The sequence below is a fragment of the Schizosaccharomyces cryophilus genome, assembly GCF_000004155.1.
Source record: "Schizosaccharomyces cryophilus OY26 unplaced genomic scaffold supercont4.6, whole genome shotgun sequence".
NCBI lineage: Eukaryota > Fungi > Ascomycota > Schizosaccharomycetes > Schizosaccharomycetales > Schizosaccharomycetaceae > Schizosaccharomyces > Schizosaccharomyces cryophilus.
The window spans coordinates 745879-770447 of record NW_013185629.1 but is presented as its reverse complement, the minus strand read 5'-3'; the positions used below and the strand labels follow the sequence as shown (position 1 = coordinate 770447).

General features: G+C 38.5%; 10 protein-coding genes across 10 annotated transcripts; 6 read left to right on the top strand and 4 right to left on the bottom strand.

Moving 5' to 3' along the window:
• Positions 1 to 23: 23 nt before the first annotated feature.
• On the top strand, positions 24 to 2046 carry SPOG_01207 (U3 snoRNP-associated protein Utp3). The gene has a single exon (XM_013169479.1). It carries the CDS (start codon positions 30 to 32, stop codon positions 1854 to 1856), a length of 1827 nt encoding a protein of 608 aa, XP_013024933.1. The 5' UTR covers positions 24 to 29; the 3' UTR covers positions 1857 to 2046.
• A 410-nt stretch (positions 2047 to 2456) lies between these two features.
• On the bottom strand, positions 2457 to 3850 carry SPOG_01206 (Nem1-Spo7 phosphatase complex catalytic subunit Nem1; the record flags this gene model as incomplete). The annotated part of the gene is made up of 2 exons (XM_013169478.1): positions 2457 to 3426; positions 3516 to 3850. The coding sequence occupies 2 exons, from the start codon at positions 3848 to 3850 to the stop codon at positions 2457 to 2459; spliced, it is 1305 nt and encodes a 434-aa protein (XP_013024932.1).
• A 608-nt stretch (positions 3851 to 4458) lies between these two features.
• SPOG_01205 (RNA polymerase I transcription factor subunit Rrn6) lies at positions 4459 to 7238 on the top strand. Its single transcript, XM_013169477.1, has one exon. It carries the CDS (start codon positions 4485 to 4487, stop codon positions 7101 to 7103), a length of 2619 nt encoding a protein of 872 aa, XP_013024931.1. The 5' UTR covers positions 4459 to 4484; the 3' UTR covers positions 7104 to 7238.
• Positions 7239 to 7323: 85 nt separating this feature from the next.
• Positions 7324 to 9803, top strand: SPOG_01204 (ATP-dependent DNA helicase Irc3). Its single transcript, XM_013169476.1, has 6 exons — positions 7324 to 7775; positions 7819 to 7950; positions 7995 to 8287; positions 8326 to 8355; positions 8407 to 8558; positions 8608 to 9803. Exons 1-6 carry the CDS (start codon positions 7584 to 7586, stop codon positions 9645 to 9647), a joined length of 1839 nt encoding a protein of 612 aa, XP_013024930.1. The 5' UTR covers positions 7324 to 7583; the 3' UTR covers positions 9648 to 9803.
• On the bottom strand, positions 9598 to 11081 carry SPOG_01203 (tRNA pseudouridine synthase). Its single transcript, XM_013169475.1, has 2 exons — positions 10934 to 11081; positions 9598 to 10815 (listed from the first exon to the last, which is right to left on the bottom strand). Exons 1-2 carry the CDS (start codon positions 10995 to 10997, stop codon positions 9752 to 9754), a joined length of 1128 nt encoding a protein of 375 aa, XP_013024929.1. The 5' UTR covers positions 10998 to 11081; the 3' UTR covers positions 9598 to 9751.
• A 93-nt stretch (positions 11082 to 11174) lies between these two features.
• SPOG_01202 (60S ribosomal protein L5) lies at positions 11175 to 12205 on the top strand. The gene has a single exon (XM_013169474.1). The coding sequence runs from the start codon at positions 11222 to 11224 to the stop codon at positions 12104 to 12106; it is 885 nt and encodes a 294-aa protein (XP_013024928.1). The 5' UTR covers positions 11175 to 11221; the 3' UTR covers positions 12107 to 12205.
• Positions 12206 to 12327: 122 nt separating this feature from the next.
• On the top strand, positions 12328 to 13943 carry SPOG_01201 (uncharacterized protein). Its single transcript, XM_013169473.1, has 3 exons — positions 12328 to 12654; positions 12702 to 12820; positions 12860 to 13943. The coding sequence occupies exons 1-3, from the start codon at positions 12633 to 12635 to the stop codon at positions 13148 to 13150; spliced, it is 432 nt and encodes a 143-aa protein (XP_013024927.1). The 5' UTR covers positions 12328 to 12632; the 3' UTR covers positions 13151 to 13943.
• On the bottom strand, positions 13156 to 14819 carry SPOG_01200 (NAD/NADH kinase). Its single transcript, XM_013169472.1, has 6 exons — positions 14486 to 14819; positions 14215 to 14447; positions 14070 to 14167; positions 13673 to 14009; positions 13477 to 13628; positions 13156 to 13420 (listed from the first exon to the last, which is right to left on the bottom strand). The coding sequence occupies exons 1-6, from the start codon at positions 14688 to 14690 to the stop codon at positions 13264 to 13266; spliced, it is 1182 nt and encodes a 393-aa protein (XP_013024926.1). The 5' UTR covers positions 14691 to 14819; the 3' UTR covers positions 13156 to 13263.
• Positions 14820 to 15145: 326 nt separating this feature from the next.
• Positions 15146 to 15805, bottom strand: SPOG_01199 (60S ribosomal protein L32). The gene has a single exon (XM_013169471.1). It carries the CDS (start codon positions 15739 to 15741, stop codon positions 15358 to 15360), a length of 384 nt encoding a protein of 127 aa, XP_013024925.1. The 5' UTR covers positions 15742 to 15805; the 3' UTR covers positions 15146 to 15357.
• Positions 15780 to 24462, top strand: SPOG_01198 (uncharacterized protein). Its single transcript, XM_013169470.1, has one exon. The coding sequence runs from the start codon at positions 16257 to 16259 to the stop codon at positions 24198 to 24200; it is 7944 nt and encodes a 2647-aa protein (XP_013024924.1). The 5' UTR covers positions 15780 to 16256; the 3' UTR covers positions 24201 to 24462.
• The last annotated feature ends 107 nt before the right edge of the window (positions 24463 to 24569 follow it).

Sequence of the window (24569 nt, the reverse complement as noted above, 5' to 3'; positions counted from 1 at the left end):
TAATTCAATCCATCCTTTTGCCTACAACAATGGCTAGAAAAAAATCCAGAAGCAATTCTGTGAAAAATCAAGCGAAAAATGAACAACCCGTAAATGAGCGAGAGACAGTTGATGCCATTCGCACTTATGACGATGTTGCGGATTCTGAAGATGAGTTTTACAAGGCACAGGACAAAATTCTCTTTGATGGCGACTCAAAGAAGAACGCAGATGAAGACAAAATGAGTCTTAGTGACGAGGAAGTGCTTGGCTTGGAAGGATCTAGTGATGAAGATGGCGAGGAAGCTGTGGAAGGGGCAACTTCTGATGAAGATGAATTAACAGGCCAAAACAAAGGACCAGTTGATGAAGAAGAGGTTTTTGATGAGAAGGGCTGGGGACGTTCCGCCAAATCTTACTATGGAGGCGACGATTATGACAATGAGAACTATGATGAAGATGATGAAGAGTTTGATGCTCGTATGGAAGAGCAGGAAGCACTTCGCCTTCAGAGGAAGCGTCTTGAAAAGATGACTGAGGAAGATGCTGTTGACGATATCAGCCAGTGGGCGGACAAAGCAAAGGTTGATTCTTCTCAATACGAAGACAGTTTGGCTACTGTCGAACAACTAGACCAAAAAATTTCGCCAACAATGCCTCGGTCAGAACTTCTGAAGATTCTACGTACCAAGAATCCAGAGTTTGAGCTTTTCCTAGAAGAATACAAGGATTTAAAACCTTCTTACGAAGAATTGAAAGGAAAACTAGACGCTGCGCCTACTTCTCTTCTTCAAGCTCAAGTGAACGCTTTGGGAGCATATATAGCTTTTCTAGCATTTTATTTTGCTCTTTTACGTGGGGGTGAAGAAGATATAAAAAATCATCCAATTATGACTGATCTCGTGCGCTGTAAGCAAACCTGGGAATCCTTCCGCGACCTTGATGATATTCAAATACCCACCCCTGAGTCTCCCGAGGAACAAGCTGCAAATGATAAGTTAGTAGATGGAATCTCCGAAACACATGAGGGAGATCAGAATTTATTCGATGAGGATGAGTCTGCTGAGGAGTCTGATCGTGAAGAACCCGATGATAATGAAGAAGCTTCATCTGGCGCTGAAGAAAACGAGGATAGGGAAGATGATATCACATCCAAATTTCGAGAGGCTAAAGCCAAGGGCGTTCCTAAATCTGTTCACAATGTTGGTGATTATGGTGAAGGTCTTATGTTGGACTCAATGGATGCTGAAGAGAAAGCTACAAAACGACGCTCACTTAGGTTTTACGCAAATCAGATTGACCAGAAGGCAGCCAAGCGATCTAGAGCTCAAACAGACCTTTCTGGTGATGTCGACATTCCTTATAAGGAACGTCTTTATGAACGTCGCCAACGTTTGTTGCGAGAAGCTGCTGCTCGTGGACAAGACAAGGCTCAAGGTGCTGACTTGGACGAAGAAGAACCCGAGAATGAAGGTTTGCTTTCAAATAAGGATCGAGAAAATGATACTACTGATCAAGATGCTTTAGACTATTATAACTCGATATCTTCTCAGTCTAAGGGTGAAAAACGCAAGAGAAAAGAAGATCACGACTACGAACGCGATTTGGTACGAGCCTCTAGAAATCCTGAATTATTTGAACTTGGTGAGGGAGATAAACGTGGAATTACCAGAGACATTGCTACGAATAGAGGTCTCACCCCCCGTAGGCCGAAAGAGAATAGAAATCCTCGTCTTAAGAAACGTATGCGTTACGAGAAGGCGAAGAAGAAACTTGGTAGCAAAAAGGCCATTTACAAAGGTCCTCCCAAGCATAACTATGGTGGTGAAGAAACTGGTATCAAGGCAGGCCTTGTTAAAAGTATTAAATTCCAATAGGTTTGATTTGATTTTTGGAATAATTCAAAATTTGGTTTAGGTTGGTTTTTTGGGACATTCTGAGTTATACTACTTAATTAATTAAAATATTCTTTAAATTGGAAGGTGTAACTTTTGGTACATGTTGCATGTCTGGGTAATTAATAATAATCTTTTGCACCCAACAAATAAGATGTAAATCATTAAGCTGTTATTAAAAGTCTAAAAAAGTTGAATAGTTACTTCTTCTAGTCCTTTACTACCATGTAAAGTTCTTCAATGAGTATAGAATTCATGAACTCCTATTTCAATGATTATCTACTTTTCTTAGAACAATACGAATTGAATAATAAAGAGATATAAAGTAGTTTACAAAGAAAAATATATTATTTTCTTTGAATTTATTTCAATTTATATAAATAAATGCTGATAGTAAAAACTATCAAGAAGTAGTAAACGATCATATGTTCAAAACATGGAAGTAGGCACGGTAATTAAGCATTCTTAAAAGAAGTTAGAGCTTAAATTATAATTTAACAAGAAAAAAGAAAGTGAAATTAGAATAACCAAAACGGAAAGAAACACCAAGGAATTATACAGATATCATTAAACCAGAAGCCATTATTTGGCAAGTCGAAGCCTAAGAAGAGCACGAACGTCCTGAACATACTGTAAAGCATACAAGAAAGATAACAAATTTAAAAGATCTACATCAGAAGGGTCGCTAATCCAACCCTCCACCGGAATAGCATTCTCTTTATGAATGTTATAACTGGCAGGGGAGTTGTCAATTATCATGATACGTGATAAGTGAATATTACATATGCTTATGTCTTTAACAAAAGAAGTATCCACAAGCGTACAGTGCTGTCGATAATAACGCTTCACAAAAAGCTTTTTATCTCGTTCCAAATAGTCGATAATGGGATCGGCATAAGGCTGTACGGAAGCCGTAAACAAAACTAGATGGAACCACTCACTGACATTAGTAAGGAAGTAATCAAGGTGAGGCCGTTTGTGTATATAGTAGAGAATTGGATGTTCACCAGGAACATGAACTTCAATTGGCTGGCCAGAGGTAGTTCTACTACCTCGAGAAACAGAATGGATTAGGGTCTCGTCTAAATCAAGCACTAAGGTCTTCTTGGGGAGTTTATTTGAGAGCAAAGGCCTTGGGATTCTGTCGGCGCAAAGAGTGATATTGCGGATGCGCATATGAGATGCAGAAGGTGACTTGAATGGATCATTAATTATGGTAAAAGAAGCGGAAACATTGGGGCCATGAGATGGTGGTGAAGAGGAAGACGAAGAAAAGCAAGACAGAGAGTTTTGGCTTTTAGTAGGACTCTGAGTGTTACGAATTGTGGAAGGTATTTCTTCTGGAGGCGGGATTATGGGATCAGAAACGGTAATGATGTCTTCTTCGGCTATGGAATCCGGAAGAGCATGAGGGGTGAGGGAAGCGCTATGGGAAAGAACGCTGGAGTCGGCATGAAAGTGTGTATAAGGGTCTCGGTGAAAAGAAGGAGTTGAATAAGAAGAGAACATCTTGGGACGCTTAGGACGAGTACTGAGGACTCTTTGACGACGTCTAATAGAATGAAAGGCAGGAAAGAAGATGATACGACATAGACCCCAAAAAAAACTTAAAAAGTAACTTTTTTATTTTCGTTGACAAACTGCCTGGAGATTATCTTTATTGTCTGGATAAACAACGTATAGATCCGTTTTAAATATACTCGAACCCAGTATGCAATCACTCGCATAATATTGGCACGCCGAACATGTGTAGAAGTCTCCTCGCCATTGGAATCTTTTTCTAAAAGAGTTTTGGAATGCGGTGGATGCTTAGCAGCGTTTTCAATGGGAACTTCCTCCTCTTTCTGTCCACGGTGTTCACCTTCTTGACCTGGCATCTGCAATGCATCCTTTTTCTCGTTTTTAGGCGGACCTTCTACAGGCGTAGCAAGGATGGCTTTGTTAATTTCATCTGATATTCTTGCAATCGAATTCATTCCAATGGACTCCAACCATGCAAATGCAGAATTAGATCTCAGTATCAATTCCAAAGAACTTTTTCAGTCCAGAACTAATTTATTACTAAAATAATTCGCTCCAAGATTTGGTTTGGCTTAGAGAAGGAGTTAACATGAAACTGGTCGTCATTCACCAGTGGTACGACTAATATGGTGATGGGCAGAAGACCATGTAACTAGGGCTGAGCGAAAGTAACAGTTGGCGAGAAATGGAGAGACAACGATCCTATTCGCTCAGCTTCGTTTCGTTTCGGATGAGAAACACAAATGAATAAAATAAAACCAGAAAGAAGTATGTAAAAGGGCTGCAGAACCGGTGCTTCTTGATATATACAAATATCGTAATATCGTAATATGATATTTGAAAGTGAAAACGAGAGATGGAATATACGGCAGATGACAAGCGTTGGAGAAGGGAGAACTTCCAGTTGACGGAATGTACTTCTTTTGAGCAGAAAAAATAAGTACAAAAGTGCAGAAGGAGCACGACCATCTTTGTTTACATATATGTTTATGTTACCTTGTTTTGTTATGTTACTTATTTCTTGCTTTTCTGGATTCAAACACCTATTTGCACTTGAGCAGTGCTCATACAGAAAGAACACTGACCTCCATGTCAACATGGCCTATTGACGCGATCCATAACACCTCTTCTGTTCATATGGACTATGGTTTAGTCGGTGCTGCACAATTACTGGATCCTTACGGAACTCGTCGTTCTGAGACTATCGATCAGAATAGATGGACGTTTACGCGTTTTCCCTCTCCTACAGGAATTGGATTTGTTCCAACAAAATATATATGGAAAATATTACCTGGTGATTCTACTTACCGCTTTCCAAAAATCGAAAGTCTTTCAAGTGAAGCTACGTCGCTAGCGTTAAGTGCGAACGATGCAATCCGTGCGGACGGTATTTTCCACTTTATTCCCCATGAAATTCTTTATCCTTTGAGCCGTGAATCTCATCTCATAACAGAAGCGAGCAAAGTGTTTGACGCATGGGTCATCAATACCTCGGCCATTGGAGTCCTTCCTTCTACGCCTCAGAGTCGCTTTCTTCCTACACGATGCTTTGCTTTTATTCAAAATCAACAGGATGAAGGGAACCATTTTCTCTACCTTTGCAAACCTTCTACTTGGATGTTCCAGGCGACCTCGAAATTACAGTCTGCCATGGGTATGGAGTCACAACCCTTTTCTTTGCAAGTTCCGACATTTTATCTACATCCTTATCCTTCATGGAAATTTCGGGAGCCAATTTTGCAGGTTATGTTTGGTCCTGAAGCATCTGCGCTTCTTTATGTTCGAACAGCTACTGAACTTGTTCTTTTCAAAATCAGTTATCACATTCTTTTTCTTGAACAAGTTGATTCTCCCACTTTTATTTCCGCAATTCCTCTTCGGTTTTTTTATGCAAAGGATGTTTATGACTCCGATGCATTTGCCCATATGTCTTCGCATCCCTCTGATCCTTCCCTTTTTGGTACCATATCTACATCTGGAGATTGGAAAATTTGGCAGATACTAGAGGATGGGTACCGTGAGTATTTATCAGGTACTTTCCATGACACTTATGAAGTTGCCTTATCAAGTACTGAGGAAGCTAGCAAAAACGATGAGAAACATCAACAAGAACCATCCATTCCTTCAGGATATATGTATAGAATAATTTGGGAATGCTTCTCCTTTGGAGTCCTACTTGCAAATGAGGAGGCTGTTGTCCATTTGCTTCCATCGGAGCCTTCTACTCCACGTCTCTTGTACAAATGCCAAGAAAGATCGCGTATTTTGCAAGTTTCATCGGAGTTGCTGCCCGTGAGATCTGAATTTTTTCTGTTAACAACGGATTCTGTCATATGGATGGATCTTCAGCAGCCCCTTCAGCCTCTATTGGTTTGGAAACATCATCGTAACCGTGATCCTACTCTTCGAATGACAGTTTGTGCTACTTTTATAGAAAATATTTACGTTTCTGTATTTTCCCAATTAAATGGAATTATTCAGCAATTTCACTTTTCCAAGGATAGAACGCTTGCTGTTTCTTCTGGACCACCTTTTTTACTTTTAAATAATGTTGAAATTCCTGTCCATTCATTACATCTACAGCCATGCTATTTCATTGATGTCGAAAATGATCAGTCCCCCGAAGAGTCGTACTTTGACTCGCCGTTTTGGTCTGCAATTGTACACCGATCCGATGGTTCTTTGACTATGAATTTGCTTTGTGAAAAAAGCTCCTCGGAAATCTATGAATTACAAGAGGAGAATGACTCGACTCGATTTTTGGCATCTCTGAAGTATTTGAACCTAAATGATGAGGAAAAATTAGACTTTGAGAACGGCGAAGAAGAAATTGATTTTTATAAAGCTTATATTGTGCATCCTTCCGTCAAAAAATTACAAAAGTGGCTAACTTCTGAAGCATACGGTCGAAAGTCAATTTCCTTTAATGACTTATCCTCACGATTACAAGGAGATATGCAAGTTAACCACCATTTTCCAAGCAAGATGATATTAACTTTAGCCGACTTAATGCGGGACAATAAATTCTCTTCTCGCTTTGGAAGTCTGAATGATGTTGTGAGTTATATCAAAGGTACTGTCATTCCTAAGTACTTACCAAACATTTCGAAGCTCGAACTGCCGCTACGTCTTGGTGATGATTTGCATGTTAAAGCACTTTCGAATGATTTATCCGAGATTTGGATTAGCCCATTATCGTCAAATACAAATTTTAAGTCGACGATGGATTTACGGCTTAATGCTGTATATCACATCATTAATTGTGTTCTAATGTCTTCAGTCGGATTTACTGAATTTCTTCCTTCTTCCGTTGCAGATACAGACCTTGAGTCTTCTGAAAGTACAGAGCTATCATTCATTTCACCTTTTCAAACGAAACAGCCTGTAAAACTTCATGAGGATGCGAGTCAAATGCTTAAAGGATGGAATTTAGGGAAAATCACTACCACATACAACATTGGTGACTCAGCTGTCGATATATCTGAGCCATTAACCAGTCAAACTCTTGACTTCAATGAACCTTCATTGTCATCATTCGTTCTTCCGTCTAGTCAGATTGCCACGGTGCATTCCGAAGATGTGATTCCACCGTCACAATCGTCATCCTTTCCTGAATCTTCAAGTCAGGCTACCCCGATTATGTCTCAAGTCGTGACGGGTAAGTTTGGTGCAAGACCAAAAAAGAAGAAGAAAAGAAGTGGTTTTTAAATTTTTTGGTCACCTCAAACATTCAAGACTTGTATATTAGTTCTGGCATAAAACTTAAATTATATGAAAATAAATGATGGTTCTCACTTGAAACGCATACTAAATTTTGCTATGGTATCTTAACAATTATTAGACGTTGATTTAATTTTATTATTATTTGATGAAGTTAACTTTTTCTTTTTGTTTCTGCTTTTGTTGAATGAATTATATCATTCAACAAGCTAGTCCACCCACTAAATAAAGCTTCTACATTCACATTTTTCGTAAAAATCAAATCACATTATCACTTTAGATGGTGTTGTGAGCCCCTAATTTATCAACCTGAGAGTGGTATTGAAGTATTCTTCTGAATTGAACGACTTCCCATGTAAAATAACACTGCTGCTTTGTTTAACACGGTACTGCCCAATTAGACCATATTCCCATAAGACTTTATTCGTATTTATATATTGGTAGGAATAAAGTGCTTACGGGAAAACTATGTTTTTTATACAACAGAGCCTAGTACGACGATCTTTTCAGCTGTTCCAACCTACACGAGCATATACAATCCGTTACTTTGGAAGAGTCCTTCGCCCGTATCAACAAGAATGCATTGACTCATGTATGAGGGCATTTCAAGCAGGGAAGAAAAGGGTTGGCATATCTCTGGCTACAGGATCCGGCAAAACTGTAAGTTCATATTCAAAAGCACCATCGTTAACAGTATGCAAAGGCTCTTTTTCCTCATCTTATTCAAAATACACCGGAATTGAGAGCTAATGCAAATCAATGTCTAATCCTTGTACATCGACGAGAACTTGCTCAGCAAGCCTATGCCATCTGTTTAGAAAATTTTAGGAAGGAAGTAAGTCAGACTCTTATTTTGAACATTAATACTAATATAAATAGAGCGTCGAGATTGACATGGGCACACAGCATGCTACTGGCAATGCTCCCATTACTGTGGCATCCCCCATGTCACTAAAGGGAGATCGGCTAGAGAAATATAATCCTGAAAATTTCAAGCTAATTATTGTTGATGAAGTTCATCATTTGGCAGCTCCCACCTACCTTCGAGTCTTGAAACATTTCGGGGCGGACGAAACAAATTCAAAAGTCTATTTAATTGGTCTCACTGCAACATTTTATCGTGCGGATGGAAAATCACTTAGCCCAGGCGTTGACGAGATTGTATATCATAGGTATTGATATTTACTGTGAAGCTTGCTGACGCTTATAGACATTTTGTTGATATGATAGGTGAAAACTGGTAAGTATATATACTTTTTTTAGTCATTGACGTTTATTAACTATGGATAAGGCTAGTTCAACCAAAAGTGATTGGTGTAGAATGGTCACCAAATTTAAATCTGGCAGAATCAACAGATCGTGAAGATCGAGAAAAGTTTGAACGTGAAGTTCAATCAAAAACTGCCATTTTCCAAATCCCTCAGGCATGGATAGAACATGCTAGTAAGTCAATAACCCTTAGCAACACCTGGCCTCTCACTAACTTTAATAGAAAATCGTTCTTCGACACTTGTCTTTTGTACTACAATAGAACACTCACTCAAAGTCTGTAATGCTTTTCGAAAATTAGGGATTGATGCTAGGGTTTTATCCGGTCGTACCAATCCTGATGAAAGGAAATTATTGGTACAAGAGTTCCGAGAGAAAAGGTTTCCAGTACTTGTAAATTGCATGGTATTGACCGAAGGTGCTGACATTCCTAATATTGATTGTCTTATTATTGCTCGACCAACTAATTCTCCTAATTTATTGACACAGATGATTGGAAGAGGTTTACGTCTATCGCCTGGTAAAGAAGATTGCTTGATCATAGATTTTTGCGATTCTTTCCATCGAGTCCCTCTTCATATGCAACCCACGCTTTCTGGTATAATTGAATTTGAGACATCTCCTTACTCCAGGGAGACAAAGGAGACCAACTCAGAAGATATCAACTATGATCCTGGGACAGTTGGTCTTCATAGCACGCTTCATTATAGAAAGGTTCGACAACTTTCCGAGCTTTTAAAGGATATGGAAAAAAACGATAACAATATATATGCTATTTCACCGAATGCATGGGTACCTTTGAAATTGAACCGCTATGCATTGTCCACAAAATCAGGAACACTTATCGTTGATACCGACATTGAATCAGGAAAGTTTAATATAATTGCTTACGAGAAGCAAATAATAGGTCAACATACCTACAACAGAAAAAAAGTAGTAGGAACCAATATCAGTAACATTATGATGGCAATCCGAGGAGCTGACAGCTATGTTGAAAAATACAAGTTGCCGTCCGCTTTTATTCTAAGAAATGCCTCTTGGAGGAAAAAGCCTGCTTATGATTCCCAGAAAGAAATATTAAGGAATAAGAAGGTTCCTTTCGACGAAGAAACTTTGAAAGCTGGTACTGCTGCTGATATGATTACTAGACTAATTCATGGAAAGAAGACTATGAAACGGAAGGATCAGTTGCAAAACTATCTGTCAAATCCAGGCCAGATTGGACGCTTGAAAGAGTTTAAGGCATATGTTCGGAAATCATAAACAAGTTATTATTTTGAGTTCATTAGAAGACTTTGCGATTTATAATTATTTATTTACAAATGACTAGGATGACCGATTATACAGACATTATTTCTATTTATAGTTTAACCTTCTTTGTTTTCTAGATCGAGTTTTAATAAAGATGCCAATTTTTGCTCCCAACCAGCAGAATGAAATTCCTCAAACTCGAAGCATGCATCACTGCCCAAAACGAAATCCCCCTGTTGGGTACGAATCAAATCCACCATATGAGCTTCACTTCCGATATGATGGGCAAGGTCGTGTATTACAGATCTGACATAAAACCCTGAAGATACGCTCATATCCAAAACCGCAGAAGGACCAATTGCAGGACGAGAACCCCGTTCCAAATCAGTTACCTCTAATTTTCTTTTTCTATTTTTTGGTTCATTTTTATTTTCCTGTCCTTCCTTTTCCTCTGTAGTGCGAATACTTTCGACAGAAGTAGATTTTACAGCCGAAGCTTCTTCATTAGAGGATTTTTGCTGGGAATTTTCATTGTTGTCTTGAACAGAGTCATGATTTACAGCACCGTCTGAATCATTTTCAGCCTTTTTCTTCTCGGAATCAGGGACTGGGCGCAAGAGTTCTTCTGATTCAATCTCTTCTTTGCTCGCAAATGTATCAGGGTCGTTATAGTTATGTTGACCCTTTTCGTGAAAGTCTATAAGTTCAAGATGGTCACATCGCATGGGACGAGGTTTCACATTCTCGGGTAGGGGCAGTCCTTCCCGGGCATATTCGTAAAGACGTTTTCCTTGAATATGTAAAGCAGAATAAAGTGGAGGTAACTGAAGAATGTCACCACGAAATGCTGCTAAACCATCTGCAATTTCTTCTTTGCTAGGGATTTTAGTAGCGACGCGGATAATTTTCCCGGATGAATCGTAAGTATTTGTGGAGCATCCAAATAAGCAGGTGGCTTTATACGTTTTTACACAAGACAATAGTGTCGGTAACTGTTTTGTTCCAATGCCCAAGCCAACGACTAAAACGCCTGATGCCAGAGGATCAAGAGTACCTCCATGTCCTATCTTGATATCATTGCGCTTCCATTTCTTGCGTTTGCTATTTTTATCATTGGGGTGAGGAGGGTCTGGCTGGAAGAATTTTGCCAATTCACTTCTGGAAATAATCGCCTTAATTTCTATAAGATAGATGTTTAGTATGATTCTAGTTCGTTATAAATGCTACAGAATTCCAGTATAGACAGGAATTTTGCACTCCTCGTGCAACGGTCAACATCACCAAGGAGTGTTCCTTACCATTTAAGCATTGAGCTGAGGATTTCCCAGATGGTTTATTGATAGCAACCAATCCTCCCTTCATACTGTAAGCAAAGCAATGTCTCTGACTTACACTGGGAGAAATGATTTTTGTTTTTCTTATAAACGCAAAAACGCAGCAGCGTTGATTTAACGAGCTGCACTCAGGCTCGTATTACCGTTTTTGTCGTCCACTGTAGGGTAGGGTTGTTTTGTGTTGTGACTGCGTTTTATGCTGTCAACAAAAAGTGTAAGAGACAGAAGGTGTCAAATTCTCCGTCTACAGAAATGGCTTTCGTTAAGCAGGTCAAGAGCAGCCCTTACTTCTCACGTTTCCAAACGAAGTACCGCCGTCGTCGTGAGGGTAAGACTGATTATTATGCTCGTAAGCGCATGATCTCTCAAGCCAAGAACAAGTACAATGCCCCCAAGTATCGTTTGGTGGTCCGTTTCTCTAACCGTTTCGTAACCTGCCAAGTTATCTCTTCTAGAGTCAACGGTGACTATGTTCTTGCTGCTGCTCACTCTTCTGAGCTTCCTCGCTACGGCATCAAGTGGGGCTTGGCTAACTGGTCCGCTGCTTATGCTACCGGTCTTTTGGTCGCTCGTCGTGCTCTCATCAAGATTGGTCTTGCTGACAAGTATGAGGGTATCACTGAGCCCGAAGGTCAATTTGAACTCACCGAAGCTATGGAAGACGGCCCCCGTCCCTTCAAGGTTTTCTTGGATGTCGGTTTGAAGCGTACCTCTACCGGTTCCCGTGTCTTCGGTGCTATGAAGGGTGCTTCCGATGGTGGTTTATACGTTCCTCACTCCCCTAACCGTTTCCCCGGTTTCGACGTTGAGACTAAGGAATTGGATGACGAGACTGTTCGCAAGTATATCTATGGTGGTCACGTTGCTGAATACATGGAAATGCTTATTGATGATGATGAAGAGCGTTTCCAAAAGCAATTCTCTAGCTTGATTGCTGACGGTATTGAGAGCGACCAACTTGAAGACATCTATGCTGAGGCTTTCGCCAAGATCCGTGAGGATCCCTCTGCCCAAAAGAGCAACAAGGACGTTTCTGCTATGAAGGCCGAATCTCTCAAGTACAAGCAAAGAAAGCTTTCTGGTGCCGAACGCAAGGAGCGTTTCAATGCCAAGGTTGCTGCTGCTGGTCGTGTTTAGAAAAGTTAATATTTCCTTGTTTTACAATACTATATATGGTTTTTTGAGGCATTAACCAGATTCTGTTTTACGTTATTAATCAAAAGTAAGTAAGTGTGAGTACTTTGTAAAGTAGCATTTATTACAGAAAGTAAAATGTCGAACTAGGGAAAAGCGCTTGTACTTGAAAATGCTTTATCCATTGATTAGCAAGTGTAATGAACGGTTGTAAGAATGTATCCTTCGTACTTGTGTCCATTATGGCTATTACTTGCACTTAAATAGTCTTTTCTGTGCTCATATCAATAGACTAAAAATTTCTTTTCGTTAGTACTAGTAGTCTACTGCGTCCAGGTTTGCCAACAGTAACCATCATTCCCGCATTGTGTTCCATCCCATCTTGCAAAACAAGCGAGAAGGATCTATATAATCGGAATCAATCTCAAGCATTTACTTAAAAAACAAAACGAAGAGGGTATTCCTGTCGTCAGCCACTTTCAAGTTTAATTTGTATCTCATTGTAGGAGCAAAAAAAGATTTTTCTTATATGGACCCGAATCAATCTTCTCGTAAGTAGTTAATTTCATCTTTTTTGATAACTCACCATTTACTATAGTCCTTGATCAATGCAAATCCTTTCTTCCTCAGATAAAAGAAGCTAATGAAGAGTTGCATAATTTGGACGGCAGACATGACCTTCAAGAGCTTTCAAATGAGAATAACTACATTGAAATGGTAAGTTGATTTCGTAAAGGGTTTCATTAACATGCATAGGATTTGGCTCTAGGAGTCTTGGAAGAGCAGTCTGCAAAGCATCAGAATATCGAAGAAGGTGCTTCAAGTGCTGAAGAACAAGATGGCGAAGTAGAAGCAAACCCGTTAGAGCATCTCTTGGATATTTATCATCAACAGATACAAGGTTCGTCAGAAACGGACACTACCTTGACGGACTTCCTTGGCGAAAAACTTAGCAAAGCTGCTCATGCTGATTTAGAGCAAAATCCAGAAGAATCGAGTGAAAGTGATATACGTGAAGTTGAGACAAAGACTACAAAGAAACTCTAAATAAAGGAGAAAGAACAAGAGATTTATGTTATGTGTGAAGAATGTACAAAAATTTCATTACCGGTTAATATGTATAAGATATAGTTATGACCCATTTTCTCATATATTTTGAATCAGTTTTGGTTCCACATTAATGTTCGTTTAATACTCTCAAACCAATCAGCATCTTCTTCTGAGGAATGCACAGTTGGGAAAGGATATCGGGAAATACGAACGGTCAAGTAATCTCCTTGTAGTAATTCAGTTCGATTTCTCCCGTCGAAAGAAATCCTGTTTGTAAATAAGTTAGCCTTTTCAAAAGTTTTATTCTTTTTTTGTAAACTTACCAGCTACTTTGAGAAGCATCTTGAGGAACAACGACATGGAGAGCCATTGAATCAGGAACATGGATGGGTCGTAAACTTAACGAATGTGCGCAAATCGGGCTAACTATCATAACGGAAATATCAGGATGACAAAGCGAACCGCCAGCCGCCAGCTTGTTGATTGTTAGCAAGAGCAATTCTCATAAATAGCACTTACCGAATAAGCAGTCGATCCTGTTGGTGTAGATACACAGAGTCCATCAGCTTTTACAGTCGTCAAGTACTTGGAATCGACGTATAACATTAAATCACTCATTGCTGTATTGGGGCCTCTATCAATAACGACTTCGTTCAAAACTACCAAGGAATCTGTAAACTCATGTGTATCTGTATCGGATTCACATAGGGATTGTGACAGATGATTATCTAAATTAATAAATTTGGTCCTATCCTTTTTCTTCATAACGCGGCATTCAAAGCGAGTTCGTAAATGGATGTACATTTCTTTGCAAATTTCTTGAATAGTGCTTTTGTAATTATTAATGTCAAAATGTCTAGCACGCTTATTAGCACGTATTCGTTTGTGTATAGAAAGCCAGACAATCTTTACGTACGTTAAGAATCCCAGAGTGCCCATGGCAAAAGGCATGATTGGAGGGACAGTTCTTTGAAAAAGACGGCTCGTGTAGAGCACAGTTCCATCACCGCCAAGCTAAATGTTTGTTAACATAACACTAATCTTATACAAGTCACACTTACTGTCAAAACCAAATCAAAGAGCTGTGAATGTTTGGTACATAATAAAGTGGTCCAATACTGAATTCTTTCGTGCTTTGGGAACACAGATTCCATACTTTTCTGAATAAATATAACTATATTTTCCAAAGACAATAGCCAGTCTATGACTTCTCGTACTTTTTCCTCAACTTCTTCATCTCCAGGTTTCGAAACGATCAGCACAGACGTAATGTTTGGATGAATGGGCGTAATATCTGAGACGAGTTAACAAAAGCCAGATCATATTACTTACGGAGTTTTTTGTTAATAGTTCGTGTCTCCCAAACCACATCACGCAAAGCCTCTTGTTCGTTTGCAGGTGCTTTTTTTCGCATTATCATACAGTCTGATACATAACTAAATATTTGCGCATGAACAGAACAATACGGAAAGCTCCCATGATAGTCGTTTTCAGTAGTGGGATTTGTAGGCAGACATGAGTCATCGTACGGTTCCATCAAGAAAAATATTAATCCCAATTATTTGAATAAACGAATGAAACGTTTATTTACTTGAAAAATATAAATAAGAGCAAAAACTACAGGAATCAGATAAATTGAGGAAATTTGCTAAGGGTTGGTATTGAGTGTGGAGTGCACGATAGAAAGAACTGACACGTAAACCACTAGCGATCCTTAATTGCGAGTTAAATTCATTTAATCTTGAGAGTATATTGTGGAAACGAAGTTTAAATCAGGGAAGTTTTCAAAATGCTGATATTCAATCAATACTTGTTGGTATATTCATTGATAATGGTGAATGCAGACAACTTTTGACTTTTCATCGAGTTTTAAGTCTTCGAAAAGATGTAAGGAAACCGCTACTGACAGAAACAACTTTTGTTAAAGTTGTTTTTACAACATTTTGTATAGATAAAATAGACGTTTGAGACGTTTGAGACGTTTTATACGGACTGAGAATTAAGAAACACAAATTTTGGAAGCAAACTGCCTTTCAGGTTTCAGATTTACAATCATACGGGATTTCATAAAAACAGCATTTGACAAATTCCTTCAACAACTGCTTCATATAAGTATGCTGCCCATGATCACCTTACCGAGTCTAGCATATAGAAAATCCAATACCAAGTACTTTTTTCATTCACTGCACTAGGATCGAATCTATTTACTCCTGAGAGCGAACCTTGGCACCAGCATTAGTGACCTTAACACCAAGAGCACGGGCCTTTTCGACAATTTCAACGCGCTTGCGAGCAGAGACATTAGAAGCGATCTCGGCAGCGTATGTCTTGTTGTGCATCAATAAAAGTTCGACGTCAGCGACGTTGCGAACAAGGAAAGCCTTCAATCCATTGGGCATACAGTATCTGGTCTTCTTGTTGTTACCGTAACCAATCTTGGGCATGCGAATAACACCCTTGAAACGGCGACGGACACAGTTGTCAATACCTCTGGGCTTTCTCCATGACTCACCAACACGGTGGAAGCGATCAGACTGGTGGCGTCTGAAAGGCTTGGTGTGCTTCTTGACAATCTTAAGGGCAGCCATTTCTTTGGTGTGTGGTAAAGAAACTTTTGTTGACCTGTGTTGATGTTGGTTTTGGGAGAGTGTGACTGTTTTTCCACCACAACACCAGCTCTCCTCTTACCAACTACATATTCAGTTAATCAAGCATTTGATGGATCATTTAAAAAAATAAAAATATTTTCTATTATTTATTACCTTAATTCTTTTCTTAAAGAATTATTCTACTTTAAACTAGTATAAAGAGATTAATTATACTGGGTATAAAGATTGAGCGGTCCGAAAGTACGTAAGTATTATTTCAAAATTTGATGGCCTTAACGCTGTAAAAACACCTTCTTAACCAGAACATTTTCTGTTTTTGTTTCTTTCTACTTCCATACCGTTCCGAGATAACTCCTTCAACGATTAAGTTGTTTCGTAGAAGAATATTGTTTAGACTAAAATATTTTGTTCTTGTTACATGCTTGTCTTTATCGTTTTCTCTTTTTCTTTACTTTTATGAAAACACTGTTGTATTTATTCTATTCCTATGATTCATGAGTTTCTTAACAGACGCTAATGTCTTACGAATGTTTTTGCCATTATCAAGTTCTTCGATTTTGTGGCTATTTATAATAGTATTTTTTTTGGTCCATCTTTTCTTCTGGGTCCTGGGATATTATCTAAAATGGCCCTTCACAAGGTTTGGATTCTTTTCAATATACGGCCTAAGGCATACTTTCTCTAATGGTCAAAGTATATTTATTTCTTATTTCGGCATTCGATTTCATCGTCCGTCTACTTCTAATCCCCACTTATTAAGTTTTATAATTAAAGGCGTAACTTATACTCTAGATCCTTTGGATATTGGTCGTAGCCAAGCTCGCGAATCGAGTTCTACGTTGCCTTCGGGCAGTGATTCTAATTCCTCCAAGTACCTCTCCTGTGTTCTTGGAGAGCTAGAACAAAAATGGCTTCAATTCTTGCACACTAATTGGATAAAGTGGATTCACATTTCTTTACAGGAGTCACAAATAGCTATACCTACTGTTGGTACTCTCGAGGTAGGAAATCTTTCTAGTGAAGTATTAACTAGCATGAATACGATGGAAATCGAGAATAATGTGAAGCAAGATGTGAAGGGTTCTCGTGTTGCTTTTTCTCTGAGAATTTTGAATTTGCTCTACATTGATATCCAGAAAAAAAGTCATCAAATTACGGATTTTTTAAACATCAATATCACAAGTCAATTTTCGGTTGACGAAGTTTACTCTCCCGTAAACCTTAGCGAATTCCGTTGCTCTGTAAAGTTTGGAGTTTTGTTCTTCGATTTGGATAGTCCCTTAATCAGTCTCATGAATCAACGACGAGTTAAAACAAGTGCACCTAAAAATAGTACTTCTATAATAAAGGACAACATTGAAGCATTCATACTGAAACTTTCAGAAGCTCAAATCCAAATCGGTACCATAAAATTATGGAAACGTAATGTAACAGGTCTTGGAGCTACCTATGTTTTCAATGGCAATGACCTTGGTTTTACGCTTGATTTGCTGAACATGAAGAGCCCCTCTCATCGAATGTTTTTTTCGGCTGACACTATTGTGCATCAGATATTAGCGTCGATATTGTCCTTTAATGTTGAAAACTATACTCCAGGTCATCCTCCCCATATTCTGCTGAATATCCCCCTAGTTACCATCACTTGCTTAACATCTTCGTTAGGACAGTTCGCCATTGATCCGAACAAGCCGGAAAAGTTACAGAAAAGTTGTTTACGTATTAACAGTACGCTTACTTCTCCTTCTCTGGATATTCGCCTAGAGTTACTAGATGATGTTATGTCTATGTTTCCAAAAAACCAGCATAATTCATTTACAAGGCGTTCAGAAATTCCTTTCTTATATTTTCCTGAAACGAAAATATCCATGTCGTTGTATGAGCCGGTGGTGCGATTCCTGATATCTTCTGAATCAGAATCTCACTTTCCAGGAATGATTGTTGCAAATTTATCTTCAATGTTTCTAGAATTTAAATACCTGCTTTCGTCGGAGCACGTTTTTGTAATAAACTCTTCTCTTCGGCTTGCTTCAAATCATGTTCTTTATCATAGTCCGGAAAACAGGAAATGGTTAATCAATAGTTCTGAGACGATTACATTAACTTTTAAGTACAATTACAATGACAATTTTGGTGCTGTGGATTTATCTTTGAATGAGTTTAAAATACGAATCGAAGAAGAGGAGGTAGTTAAGTCTTTGAAAAAATTCTTGATCCTATGGAATTCGCGATCTCTAAAGCCTTCCAACGGTAAAAATGTGTCAAAAGATGGGGCTGATATCTCAGTTCCTTTACTTTTCAAGTTTCCTTCTTGGCTGAAAAGCTTTAGAATACAGGGAAACTCAATTTTTTTTATAATTACAGCAATTCGTCGTGAACTATCAGATGATCCTCGTGGCATAAGCTGTCATATTGATCAGTTTGATGGATCATGTGAACCAAGCAATGGTTCCAATTCTCTCGACACTCGCAAATTTAACGTTGATGTGAGAATGACTCAAGTTAGGTCTATAATTATTAAGGACAAGAAAACAACATTTGAGCATTTGCTACTTCAAATTCCAAACTCGAGTTTTACATACTCTTCGTTGTTTAATAATCAAGAGAACTCATCTCGGGTGACTATGGAAATTGGATTCCTCCGTGGATTTTTGTCATTGTTACACAACTGTTGCCTTTTATACGCATACCAAACTTCACATTCTATATATAGTGATGATACAAGCGAAAATAGTGAAGAAAGAAGAGCTGTCGATCATACTAAGTCAAGCTATAGCGGCTTTACTTTTGACTTAAGAATAACCAATACTCGTCTAAAGTTTGATTTGGATGACGATATTAATCTTTTGCTTGATCTTGGAAGATTGACTTTCTTAAGACGTGACGATATGCCTTTTCCAGAATTACATGCTAAATTCATTCAAATCCATGCTCGTAATCCCGATGTTCCTGAATTATGGGATAAAGTATTTGCTCTCGGTGATTTTCGTTATCACATTACAAATGAAACCCCTAGGAAGCTACACTCAGTAACATGTGATTATATTTCTCTTCGTATTCCGCACAAATTTGTCCCTTATCTTGTAATCGAAAACGCCATCAATACAGTAAAGGCAGCAATACGCGTTTCTAATGATCCTCTTACAATTGACCAGCAACACGAATTAGCTCAGCAACGAAAAAGGCCTCGTGTAGTTCCCCATATTAATGTTAAGTCAACTAATTTTAAGTTTGAACTTGATGATGATCCCTTTGAAACACGATTAGCAATGATTTATCGCATTGGTTTGACTGAGCAAAAGATGCGAATAGACCGTTGGAATGCCTTTGAAGAAAGGTTGCGGTTGCTTCGTACCGCTAAGTCTCCTGATGATGCAAGCGAATCTTCGTATGATACCTCCAAGTTGTTTGGTTCCAACGGTAGTTCTGATGGTCCTAACGAAGGAGCCACGAAAAGGCGCCTCCATGATTTAGGGAAAACCTTCCAGGATATTCTAGGTAATGAAGATGGTGACAGTACTTCATTCTTGGAAAAAGCGAAGATAAGCGAAGATGAAGCTTGTCAACTGTTGAAAGAATATGATTCTTTGTCTTGGATTTCAAATATAAGACGGATTAGAGAATTTAGATATAACCGTTTACATATGCGTAGATTGATTGATTGGCCAGAAGAAAATCTCGAAAAAAGCATATACTTTAATGAGAAATTGATACCTATACCGATTCGACCGCCGCTTGCTGATATAGCGCTAAATGGTTTTGACTTTACCTTGGACAAGCCCTCGTTTTCGCTTGATGATCTTCCGAAGTTTTTGAATTTTGTTGGAAGTGGTCAGCCGCTGGATTATGGATACTCGATTTATTTTCCAATGTATATTGATTGGAAAATGAGTAAAGCCAAATTTCGGGTTAGGGACTATCCTTTACCGTTGATATATATTCCGAAATTGGGTCAAAATCAAGATAGAAATATGCCCTCGTGGCATTTTAAGAGTAACTTCATTATCACCGAGCAGCAGGCCTCGCTTGAGGCAATCCGTGATGTTACAGTGCCTGTGATTTCTGGAAAAGAGTCTCTATCTGGCATACCGTACGCAGTGAATGTTACTCGTACGGTTTCACCCATAAAAACGTTTTCTGATACTCAAATTGATTTTAACACCGCGCTTCCCACGTTCGTGTTATGGTCAACATCCTATCAGCCTGCTATTACAGACATAATACGTATCTTGGATACGTTCACAAAAATACCTATTGATCCATCGGATCGTTTAGGTTTTTGGGACAAAATGAGGTTAGTTGCTCATTCGCATGTTCGATTTCGTTGGAAAGAAAACGGAGATATATTTCTTTCCATTAAGGGTTCCAGGGATCCTTATATGATACTTGGTGCTGGTGCTGGTTTCCAGTTCTGCTGGAGTGGGAATGTCAAGTGGGATATCGCTTGTGATAACAACCCAGCAAACTTTATGGTTGTGGACAGTGATGAGTTTTATCTCACAATACCTGATTTTCCTCGTCAAATAAATGGAATTCTTGAAGGGCAGCCATTACCACCAAGGCAGTCTCAGCATAAGAATAAAACCCAAATTACCTTAAAAGACATGCGATGCCGTAAAGTGATTGCCAAATTGGTTGGTAAAGTGAGATGGCGAGCAGGGTTTATACCTGAAAGGCACTGTGAATCGGATTGTAAGGTATGTAATGGTCAATTCAAGTGTCGTATATGGGACTTTAAACCACATTGGGAAATAAAGACAATGATACCAAGATATTGTCATGACAGCAAGTTTGGTGTTTATGATGCTTACCGCGAATTCCGAAGTCATTATATTCATTGTTCCCTTGCTGTGGAGTCTCCACGGTATTTGGATTCTCAAGACACATTTGAAGATGTTAAAGCGTATAATACGATACACCTGACGCCATTGGTGTTTTCGCATTTTTCCTTATGGTGGAATCTGTTCTCGAACAATATGTCATATTCTTTGAGGAGAAAGCCTCTCTTCCCCAGTTATGATAGTTCTTCGTCCAAAAGGTTTGGCAGACACTTGGCTACCTTTAAATATTCTTTAGAATTATCGCCGCTTCTAATTAGCCATATGTATAATTACAAAACAAATAAAAATTGGCAGAATAAGACAGCGAGTGCAACAGGGCTAAAAGCAAAAGTGGAGCATTTCTCGATTGATTTACATCAGCGTTCGGAGAAACATGAGATGAAAAATAAAGCCGTTGGAAAAACTCAAGAGACCACTTCCATGCGTGTTCATTTGGCCGAAATTGACTTCAAGACTATCGACTTGAGAGCTATTACTGCGTCTTTTGATGAAGGTGCCTTAGAGACATCCGAATCTATACCTGTCAATGCTCTTGATAGTAAAGATAAAGAGTCATTTTCTTTTAGGACAGTTGAGGGTCCATCTTCTTGGGTCGATATCGATGATTTTCATGAAGCTGACTGGTTATTGCCTCAGCGAAATGAAAAATGCGCTATTTACCCTCTCGCTTTTTCCCCAAGGTTTACTTATTATCGTCATACAAAACCGCACGTCAAGAACGAAAAAAATGAAAAGAAAATAATTGCTGATACTTGCCGTTTTGGAGATGAAAAAACGCACCGTTGCACGATGCCTAGTAGGAAAAATCCTAAAACTGTTCAATATGAGCTTCTCAAAAAACGAAGGGAGGAACTTAATGAGTTCATGAACTCAGAGAAAGAAAGAGCTCAGACTTTAGAGGACCTAATTCGTTCTGAGTCCTCGCCGAATCTGAAAGAGGAGTTTCAGTCCCTCAGAAAGAGAATACTTACCTTGAATGATCACTATCGATTGTTAGGATTTTTGTTAGAAAATCCAAGAAACTCTTCCAAGACCTCTCAGAATACACCCGGTCAAGTTGATTTGTCATATGCATCCTTGTCTGAAAGTGTCCATGCTTTCAATAACCGGTTTGTTGCCCATAATGTACAAATTAAGTGGAATAATTTTGTTAGGAATGCCGTTTTGTCATATGTCCATGAGATGGAAAGGGTGAGAGGATTCGCATATTACATGTCCCAAAAGGCAATACGTTTCCTGCAAGATCTTCAAAAAACGCCGGAATTGTCTGGTGATGAGAATGTGGGAAATTGCTCTGACAATAACGAAGAAAGGGAAAATGCCAGGTACCTCCTTAAGTTTTTACTCGACGATGCGAAGAGAAAGTTCGTAGTGAAGACCGATGATATTGCTGGAAAAAATAAATCTGATGATAACAAAAGAGACGGAGGTATTAACAAGGGTCATTATGATATTATTCAAAGCTATGTCTTTAGATTTATTGCTCCTCAGATACAATTACAGTGCAATATGAACCCTAAAAAGGCTGTAATTATTTCTATCCAAAGTCTTCAAATAAAGATATTGAGTATCATTGATCCCGTTTTTCCTGTCAATGATATTAATCATCTCATTGAACGAAGATTTTTATGCAAAGTTAACGAATCCCAATTTTTTATCGCAGATGCGAACGATTTTAAAGTTTCTGACTCAACGACGCTGGTCTTAAATAGATACGGTTGTGAAGATAATTCGGTCTGGCCTCCTTGGGTCCCTTTAGAGACTACATTCGATTTTGTGCTAACGCCGGCCGCATTTTCAAGGTTTTTACATCGAGTTTCTTTTTCTGCTATTTATACGAAGCACAATGATTTAAGACTTAAAGAAACTGTTCATTCAAACAGGACATTTTTTGAGGACTTGGATGTTCACACAGATACTTTGACCTTTGATATTCCACGCGTGGTATTTTCAACAGATTCATCACAGTATTACGACTTATTTACAATAGTAACTAACCTACTTGTTTACAAAGAACCGTCTCAAAAACAACGCAATCAACGATTGGAAGAAATTATGCTAGCTGCCGATTTTAGCGATTTAACTGGCGCACCCGAGATGGTTGCTATATTACAAGACAGAGTACATTACTTGGAAGAGACAAAGTTGCAGCATCAATTACATGACGTAACTTTTGGTGTCCATGCTCATATCGCTCAACAGCTATTCTTGCAGAATGAGTTACATCGCTGTGGGGAGGAGTTATTTTATTTGATTGAATCTATCGCAGCCGTCCAAAGCCGAGGAATAAATCAGAATAAAGCTAGGTCCAACCTTAGCTGGTTTTTAATGGCTAAAGAAGTTGTTTGGCATTTGCTGGAAGATAATAAAAGGCCGTTTTTGGATGTTAGTTTACAGAATGCCACATTCAGACGCATTGAAAATACAGATTCTTCAAATTTAAATACACTGGAAATTGAATCCATGAAAGGTTCTAATTTAGCTCCTGGTTGTCAGTTTGAAAACATCATATGTCCTTATCTTAATACTGAATTTTCCAACGAGCAGTTATTACAACACAAATTTATTCGAATTCACTGGGAATTATCGGAGGCCGTTGCAGGTATTCAGGTGGTTCAGCATTTCGAAATTAATTTGTTTCCTTTAAGCTTGCAAATAGAGCATGAATTAGCAAGCAAATTGTTTGACTTTGCATTTCCTGGAAATGAGAATAAAGGTAATCTCTTTAGCATGTATTCTAACCGGGCTGAATCTTCAGAAGCAGCTAATAAAAAGGTAGCTGAAGAAACACCCGGTCATCTAGCTGAAAATGATACCTTAAAGAATACCTCTTCGGAAGAGCTGGGATTAGAGAAATACTTGGATTTGACCAGGGAAGGTAAAAGTGAGTTACATGAAATGCTGAATCGTGCTGGAAGTAATATGTTAATAGCTTACTTCAAAATTCCTAGTGTTATGTTACGATTGAGTTATCGTGGTATGAGTGCTTTAGGTTTAGAAAACATTACCGGGTTTGTTTTCACAGTTCCTACAATAGAGTACCGAAATGAGGTTTGTTCATATTTGGATTTGGCTATGTGGATTAAACATGACCTAATCCGTGCGGTGCTTTCACATTCTGGCAAATTGCTCGTGGATAAAGTAAAGGGTGGTCATAATATTAAAGCGCATGAGCGAGAAATGTCTACGGAGTTATTAAATCTCCAGCAATTCTCTGCTGAGCATCACCATCCCGTGAATCTGGAAAGCATGGCAATGAACGCAGAGGAATCAGCACGTCTTCAAGAACCTATGATTTTGGATCAGTTAGAGGAAAACAGATCGATTGCTTCGGCAACTAGTAGGAACATTGGCAGTACGAGGTCATCCATTGGATCGCAAAGCCGTTTCTGGGCATATCATGGTTCGCGAAGCAAGAAATTAGCAGGTATCATCAAAAGACATATTCCGCAAGTGAATTCTAAAAAAGGTAAAAACTCTCGTAGAAAGACTTCTGACGAAAATGACAAAAATCCTCTATCTGATGCTGGTGATTACATTAATGAAGAACGATATGAACCCGTGAAACGAGAATTAATCCTTGGTGGTCATAATGTTTAGCAATAGACATAACCTGCGATCAAGAAACAAGGTCTTTGTACCTATTAAGGATGAACTATTTGCCTTCGATAGTAAATGTAAATAACATTTATTATAAAACACCAATTGTGCCAAATATGTATTTTAAAGCCAAAGCTAAAATGAACGTTTATATGTTTCAATTTCAGCGTAGATTTTATATATGTTTAATTTTTTGGGGGTCAACATAGAATCAAGCAATAATACAAGGAAAGCACTATAGAATGAAAACCATATAACAAACCAATAATAGAAAATGGAATAGATAATGAAGTGATTATTCTTGTTCTTTTTTACAACTTTATATCAACAAAATGACTTTTTAGATCTGATATGTTCTATATAGGTTCG